Here is a 9,046-nt window from a genome sequence, read left to right as displayed (position 1 = left end):
AATTTTTTTAATTCCGATATATCATTTGAACACGAGGAAGTAATTGGTTTTACGTCAATCAGATAGCAACGCAAGGGCACGACAAATACAAACAAACATATAAACATACGGTATTCAATATTTTCTCTGGGCACTCCATCTTCCTCCACCAATAGATTTTAAGGCTGACCGCCACAAGATATAGCCAAAAGTCCTGAAAGTATCGTTACACCAATCAATGTATCAATTAATCAAATTTACTATAAGTTCAAATATACAACTTGCCACTATGAAGATAATTAAGAACATAGAAGTTTTGGATAAATGTAAAAGACAATATCAAAGGTCTATCATCGGTACAAAACTCACTAAATGTTGTTTACACATTTACAGATATAAAGTAAAATCACAAGAATATCGAACTCCGCAGAAAATTCAAAACGGAAAGTCCCTAATAAAATGGCAAAATCAAAAACTCGAATATATCAAACGAATGGATAACAACTGTCATATTCCTTGCTTGGTACATGCGTTTTCTGTTGTAGAAAATGGTGGATTAAACCTTGTTTTATAGCTATCTAAACCTCTCACTTGTATGACAGTTGCTTAAAATTCCATTCTATTGACAACGATTATTATATATGTGATCAAAACAAAAAGATGTAATAGTTGAAAATGTCAAAATAGGGACACAACAGTCAACATTGTTTTACAATCTTAATCACTGTGAAAACAAAAATATGCAACAAAGAAACACAAAAAGGCAGATAGACGAAACACATAAGCAAAAACGAAAGACAATAACAAAATGACGGGATGTACAAGTACTGAGCCACGTCAAATGGATAGCACCAAACAGGAAAAGTAATATTCAAAAGGAAAAATAAAAGAACTATCATACTGAAAAACGTTATTAAGATGATAAACAAACGTCAGTACCTAAAATCTATAGTTCAAGATCATCATATATTATTTGTTGAGTTTAATGGATTGATACTTCAACATACATTCTGTATTTCAATGTGTCCTTAGCGTGAACCCCAACTGACCGACTTGTTCGTGTTTGTACATAAAAAGGCATGTGAAGCAAATATCATGGTATGCAAACCTTTATCACAGAAAAAAGAAAAAAATCTTACAAAGTTCTTTATTTATTCATTTTCAGAAATATTGATGATGATCTCTCACTCACTCAAAAAGCCACAATTGAATGAGCGTCTGCATCTCATATATCCTAGTGAACTTGACATTACGGATACTATCGAAACTAGATCTCGACTATTTAATGATTTTATCTATGATAAATGTGATAATTTCAATTTTCGAATTGTCAACTGCTCATTTCTTAGCAGTAACATATTTGTTTATCCATCTCATGATATCTTCGACTGATATGTTTCGCTCGTACATGTTCAGACTAATAGGAATTTCATTAGCAGGGTTGAGAAAGGGCAACTAAAATCGACACTCATAAGTTTTCCGGTCACTATCACGAATTGGTTGACCGATACGGTATATCGACGACGACGAGGGTTGTTTTAAATGACCTTGACTATCCATAATGGTATTGCATGATCAGACCTGGCTTTTGCATTTTGGGGCATTAATGGTATATCTGTGTCCCTACCCACATGTTCATAACCTTTTTTCTGCCGTCTTTTCCCCCCTAAAATACCAGAATAGTCTTCTGATCTGTAACTGAAACGATGCTCATTGCTCACTCTCCAGACGATTTGTACATGCAATGCAGGAAGCGCTAACCCTATCGACACAACCGGTTTCGCTCCTTTTTTAAATTAATACGATTCTGGCAAATTTTATTTGATTGGAAGATTTACATTCTTAATCAATTTATGAGATTTATGCTTAGTTAAATACTGTTGCCTTACTTTCTACACCACCTCGTTCTATTTGCTGAGGTAAAATACTGTTGCCTTACTGTAAACACCATCTCGTTCCATTTGCTTTGGTAAAATACTGTTGCCTTACTTTCTACATCACCTTAATCCATTTGCTTAGCTCAAATACTGTTGCCTTATTTTATACACCAACCCATTCCATTTGCTTTTGTCAAATACTGTTGCCTTATTTTATCCACCACCTCGTTCTATTTGCTCAGGTAAAATAATGTTGCCTTACTTTATAGAACATCTTGTTCCATTTGCTTAGGTAAAATACTGTTGCCTTACTTTATACACCACCTCAATCCATTTGCTTAGGTCAAATAATGTTGCCTTACTTTAAAGACCTCCTCTTTCCATTATCAACCCATTTGCTTAGGTGAAATAGTGTTGCCTTACTTTATACATCACTTCAATCCATTTTCTTAGGTAAAATAATGTTGCATTACTTTATACACCACCTTGTTTCATTTGCTTATATAAAATACTGTTCCCTTCTTTATACACCACCTCGTTCGATTTGCTTATGTCAAAAAACTGTTGCCTTATTTTATACACCACCTCGTTCTATTTGCATAGGTAAAATAATATTGCCTTACTTTATACACCACCTCGTTCCATTTGCTTAGGTCAAATAATGTTGCCTTACTTTATAGAGCTGCTAGTTTCATTTTCTTAGGTAAAATACTGTTCCATTATTTTATGCACCACCTCGTTCCATATGCCTGGGTAAAATACTGTTGCCTTACTTTATACACAACCTCGTTCAATTTGCTTAGGTAAAATAATATTGCCTTACTATATAGACCACCTCGTTACATTTGCTAAGGAAAGATACGATTGCCTTATTTTATACACCACCTCAATCCATTTGCTTAGGTAAAATACTGTTGCCTTACTTTATACACCACCTCGATCCATTTGCTTAAGTAAAATACTGTTGCCTTACTTTATACACCACCTCGTTTCATTTGCTAACTCAAAGGTAAAATACTGTTGCCTTATTTTATACACCACCTCGTTCCATTTGCTAAGGTAAAATACTGTTGCCTTACTTTATACACCACCTCGTTCCATTTGCTAAGTTAAAATACTGTTGTCTTACTTAAAACACCACCTCGTTGCACTTGCATGCTAGTTGTTGATTATTTCATATCATTTGTGAGAGACAGAACATCAACGTTAATTCTAAACCTATTTCATTTTACCTATAGGCCTTTTGGAAACTAAGAACAGATGTTTAATATGTTTTAATTCCTTTTTTGTTCTTAATTAGGTTTGGTATATTGATTTAAGATGGATTATGGCTATTTGTGCAATAAATTTGATCATTTATCTGTCTGTTTTTTTACAATATGTGTTTTTTGTAATATTATGAAAGTTGATTTGATACAGCGGTATTTATATTCTTATCCTAGTACATATGCACTTAATGAAATAAAAATCAGATCAAATATACAAATCATCAATCTTATTAAGTTTGATATGTCTATGTTTCGTCATAAACACAGATGTATTTGCTTTCAATGTGGCATTTGCCGATATAACACTCAATAAAAAAAAATACAGGCATACCTCTTATGACTGACAGAAGTAGATTTATACATAATCTAGATAAAAGTCATTTATGGTAAGTTATTTGATACCAAAATAGTTCAAAAGAAGTATTTGAAGTTTAAAGAAAGCTCACTCATTGTCAAATTCTCGGTGGTCTAATGGTAGTGTGCTCGCTTCGAATCGTGTGTTGGAGATTACTACGAGTCCGTTTTTCGGCTAGGTCAATCGAAAGACTAAAAAAGAAGTCGTTTCTCCTTTTCTGCGAAACGTGTGATGTTAAGGATTAAGAGCAACTTGGAGATTGGGTGCTGTATGTCTTTGGTAGATGGACTGTTACCATGGTTACCTTGTGAGCTGGCACTTTAAACGTCAGACTAACCGAAACGGTTGGTACAAAGAATACAATTTTCATACTTCATTGACATGTTATCATTCTGCCTGTATGCATGTAGTATTTGATGCTGGGCGTTTAAACCGTCACCAATCAAACAATCGTTTAAATGTACAAACAGTCAATGAATGAATATTTTTAAAACAGATTGTTTTAAGTAAAAGGGAGATAACTCAAATGTCAAAAGAGTTCAATCACCATAAATGATAGCTGTGGGTGCATTTCTTTCTAACACAAACGATACAAACGACTCAGCGCGCACATGTTTTGATCAGTTGTTTCTAACAAACTTTTGCTAAATTAACTTTGACAAACTATGCACTCGCTAAAGATGCGTCTACAGTTTGTCGTTCGTCGTTTGTTAGTACAAACGCTACATTTGTTTCTAACTTGAACTTGATTAAACGATTTTTTTCTACGTTTGTAAAAAGTCTGTTTACCAATAACATGTGCAAGCGTTATTGAAAATTCAAACAGGGTCAGTAACAGTGAGTAAAGACTTATTAAACGTTGTATTTGTTTCTACTTTCGTAGCGTTTAGAACACAACAAAAAAAAAAAACGACACACAACGTTCATAAAATTTTGGTTAGAAAGAAATGCAGTCAGTGTTTTCTTTAATTTGTCTTTTCATACTTCGCAGAGTGTATTTATGAAATTAACAAAATAGTTGATACATGTCGAACAATTGAACTGTATTTCTTTGTGAATTGAATAACCTGCAGATATATCAGTTTATTTTTCAATTCCTCAGCAAACTTTTTCATAAATAAATGAATAATAGGTACACATAAATTCTCCTGGTATCCTCCTCTACAGTCGAACAGAAGTATGAAAATGACTGTTTATATCATTGTTCATTTTGGTATATCCTCTTTGCAGTCCGCGTTTTAATGAATGTCGATTGCATCCCCCTTATATGCATTATGTAAATATGTCTCTGCTACAACCAAGCTTTATTGAAATTTGGTATCATAAATCTTATTTCTAACTATTAGATAAAATAGACTAATTATTTAAAGTAAAAATAGAAAATTTATGCTCAAAACAAATATCGTCCAGATTTGCAGGTCACGAAAATCACGCTTTTTAATCTCACGTGATACTTATAAAAGTATGATTGATGTATCATCTGAAAATTTTCAACCATCCAGTAAAGAGCAAATTTGAGAGAATCAAAAAGATAATTTGACTCAGACATCCTGTAAATATTGCTAACCAAACAGGGAAAATGTATTCCAGTATCATTTTTTTTATTGATACCAGCCTGAATGAATGCAAAAGATATGTGCATTTTACAAATGAATTCGGAACCCAACAATGCATTTGCACAAAACACAAACTACCATAATAACTATTCTTGAATCTAGACAGCTAAGCTAGGTCACACAAAAAAGTACGATATGAAAAATACCGAAATCTAAGGAAAATTCAAAGTCTGTCATCAAATGGCAAAATCAAAAGCTCAATCACATCAAACGAATGGATAACAACTGTCATATCCTTAACTCGGTTCATGCGTTTTCTTATGCAGAAAATGTTGGATTATACCTGGTTTTATAGCTAGCTAAACCTCTCACTTGTTTGACAGCTAGTCGCATACAATTCCATTATATTAACAACTACAACTGCGTGTTATAATGTGTCAACACTAGAATAATGTCAATATTGTTCGGAAGACTCCTCGCGTGGTTATCATTTAATTTCGTCTTTCTTCTCGGCTCCGGCAAAATAGTAATTTACATAAAGTTTTGCTATTTTGCCGGTCTTAATTAAGATTTTAATAGAAGTATAGAAATTAAGAAAAGAAAAAAAAAGAAACATACACTTTAATAAGGAATCTCTATACCAATATGTCTTCTTTAAAAAAATATTTAAATTGATATTCTTTACTTTTAGAATAAGTAGTCTCTAAAAATGTGTATTTTTTAAATAATTAAAAAGAAAAGCATAAATATCAAAATTGATACTAGTACTTTTTCTTTAACAGGAAGTCTAAAATAAAGCATAAACATTTAAATTGAGTCTAGTACCTTTTTCTTTGATAGTAAGACTAAAATATATTTCTTAAAAGAAAAACATATAATACACATACACATAAGAAAGCATACAATTTAAACCCATAAAAAATCGACATTCTGATTAAAACTTTTAATGAAAATATAACATTAGTTTTGAAACAAAAAGTAACAACCAACAACTTCAAACTGCTTGACGAGCGGTTACAAAACCAGTCAGCGGCCTTGCTTTTTTGTGAAAGGTCAGAAAGGTGCTGTCACTGCAGACATGAACTGAACACAACACTTGTTTCTTTTGCGTCTGCATCAATTTTTCCGACCGAAATGCAGTAACATTTTGTCATTTTGGTCTCTTGTGGACAGTTGTCTCATTGGCAATCTGACATACCACATCTTCTTTTTTATATTTTAGTATCATAGTCAGCATTCATATTTAACTCATAAAATAAATGCTGACAATAGCTAGATTTCTATGCATTGTGTGTACATTTAACTGAAAAGGAAGGCAAGGCAAAGATTAAAAGGTTATTGACATCTAGCCACATATATCATTTGTGCATAAAGAGTTACCTTAAAAATATATTTCATATCATCTTGAATAAAACTCTGAAATAGAACCGGCAAAATAGCAAAACTCTATATGAATCGCTATTTTGCTGGAGCCGGCAAAATAGTGCCGAGGAGGCTATTTTGCCCAGGGGCGTAGCTACCCGGAGGCACGACAGCACGTGCATCCACGTCGTTTTCACAAAAAAAAAAAAAAAAAGCAGAAGAGAGAGAGATGAGTTGGTCAATCGAAATCGGAGACTGTTGGTGTCTTTTCCGTCTATCCCGGATATTAGTTTGACAACCTAGTTACAAGTGTTGATGAAGCTGTTCATTCAGAAAAAGATCGTAGCTCCGAAGTTGCGTGCACATTGATTCGGCATGCAAAAAAAGAAATGGCAAAATAAAAATTTATAAATTGAATGTTAAAGGAAACAACTATGTTGTCACTTTTTTTAATTGGTGAAATATCATTAAATAACGACATTTAGTTTCAAAATAATTGTTTTTTTTTTGGAGATTATGACAAAATCGGAAGGTTACTTGTATCTTTTACAAGATTTTTACTTTTGAATTTGTAATACTCAGTCTAAGATATGTAGTTTTGGAGCACATTTTACAGTGTACAGTTCATCAGTTTGGAATGAGATGTACCAATCGGCATTAGAATTATCAGATCCCTTCGATATCGTTGAAAATATGCAGAGGCGATGTGGTTGACAGACTACCGGAGCCAATCACCCTGCAACCACGCCAAAACAGTATTGGAAAGTCTCATTATTTTTTGAGTTCATAGACCATATGATAAGGCAAATGGAGAGTGGGGTCACGTCAAGTTATCAGAAAATCGCTTCTTTGTGCTGTATCTGCTTCATCGTGTTGTAGGAAATATCACAAACGAACAAATCTCAATATTGTCTGAAACATACGAAACTGACCTAGCATGTAATTTTGACGAATTCAATTGGGAGGTCGCTCGATGCCGAACACGTACGCTGGTTTATAACATCTCGCGAGTGCTACCATGCCATGATGGCCCTTAGATCTATCAGTCACGGCACTACGTATGTAATTGAAAACAAATGTACGATCGACAATGAACAACGAAAGTTACATAGCATTACTGCATATTCATCGGGATTTCAGTGTGAATGTTGACAAAGTAATAGAGAAGTTTGTTTCTGCCCAGACCCGAAGAGCAGATTTTGGATAATTTTGAGTAAATTCTGTATCACAAATATGTGTTGTTTATGTATTACTATATTCAGAAGATTTAGTAATAGTTTTACATTCATAAATTTTTATCTACATATAGCTCCTCTTTTAACCGTCATATGACCGAAAACCGAAAAAAAAAAATTGCTGCATAATAGGGTCCCAAAATTTTTTAGCCTCGCTCCGCTCGGCGGTAGTTGCTTCCACATCGTTTATTTCTAGCTACGCCCCTGTTGCCGGAGCCGGTAAAATAGCACCTAAGAGGCTATTTTGCCGGACACTGCCTTTTTTATAATGTTACCTGATCCTGATCCTAAGGTCAATAATTGACACTACTGTTCTCTGTGTGCTATCTTCCTCCTCTTATGGTACACCGTTGCTCGAGGTAATATCTCGCGGTACTTTGGTATACTTGTTTAGGCGCAGGATCGGGAATCAGGGATTGCAAGTTCTTGGAATCTCCCTGATTTTGTAATATATTCCCCTACAATTTGCGATGTTGCTTCGTAGGTTTCTCTTTTTGGTGGTGCTAGTATTGACTGTATATTTGTTGGATCGATGTTAAGTAGTTCCATTTGTCTTCGCATGTCCTCTCTTTCTTGTTGGTATCTTGGGCAGTATAGCAGGAAGTGTTCTGATGTTTCTTCTTCTCCGCATTCACAATATGGCGTGAGGGATTGACCGATTTGGTTTCTGTATTTGTTAAGTCTGCTGTATCCCGTTCTTATTTCTGACAATATTCTTCCTATTTGGTTGTTAGGCTTGTCTAGTTGTGCGTCCTTACCAACGATAGGAATTAGGTTGAAAAGCTGTCTTCCAGTTTCACTAATTGTCCATCTGCTTTGCCATTTGAGTTTTGTAGACATCTTGACTGCACATCTTACATCTGACATGGTTATGACATTATACTGATCATTTAGTGATGAGGCCTCTTTTGCAGCGTCTTTTGCCAACTGGTCCGCTATCTCGTTCCCGGCTATATTAGCATGGCCTGGGATCCAAGATAGGGTTGTTAGTATGCCGTGTCTTAAGAGCGTTCCCATGCATTCTTTGATATCAGTAATTGTGTCGATGTAGTTAGAAGATTTCCAGTTCAGAGTCAAGATGCCTACAGCAGTCTGGCTATCTGACAGTATTTTAAGCTCAGAAAACTGGTCCTTTATAGTCGTTATACAGTGCTCCAGGACCATTAGTATGGCTACTAGTTCAGCAAGAAGTATCGATCCTCTATTAGCTACTGGCCTCTTTAGACTTATGACTCACTGTGTGAACGTTAATGGGGCGAACATGAATAGGACCGAACGGGCTTTGGGCGAACGGATCCGGATTCAGCATTTGTTTCCTTTCCTAAGATACAATTTAACTCTCTTCGTGGGCTTGACAAATCATGACCCTTTATATATAACTGAACTTAACATATGTTTGTATTGTTGTTTATTA

At 34.5% G+C, this 9,046-nt stretch overlaps 1 protein-coding gene across 1 annotated transcript; it reads right to left on the bottom strand.

Moving 5' to 3' along the window:
• Positions 1-8,022: 8,022 nt before the first annotated feature.
• On the bottom strand, positions 8,023-8,796 carry LOC139521339 (uncharacterized). Its single transcript, XM_071314818.1, has one exon. It carries the CDS (start codon positions 8,794-8,796, stop codon positions 8,023-8,025), a length of 774 nt encoding a protein of 257 aa, XP_071170919.1.
• Between the last annotated feature and the right edge of the window lie 250 nt (positions 8,797-9,046).

This window comes from Mytilus edulis, chromosome 4, assembly GCF_963676685.1.
Source record: "Mytilus edulis chromosome 4, xbMytEdul2.2, whole genome shotgun sequence".
Classification (NCBI taxonomy): Eukaryota; Metazoa; Mollusca; class Bivalvia; order Mytilida; family Mytilidae; genus Mytilus; species Mytilus edulis.
This window is presented reverse-complemented; position numbering and strand designations above follow the sequence as displayed.

Bases quoted from the DNA above. Each gene is read 5' to 3' on its own strand.
- LOC139521339 (XM_071314818.1), bottom strand. From the start codon at position 8,796: ATGGTCCTGGAGCACTGTATAACGACTATAAAGGACCAGTTTTCTGAG.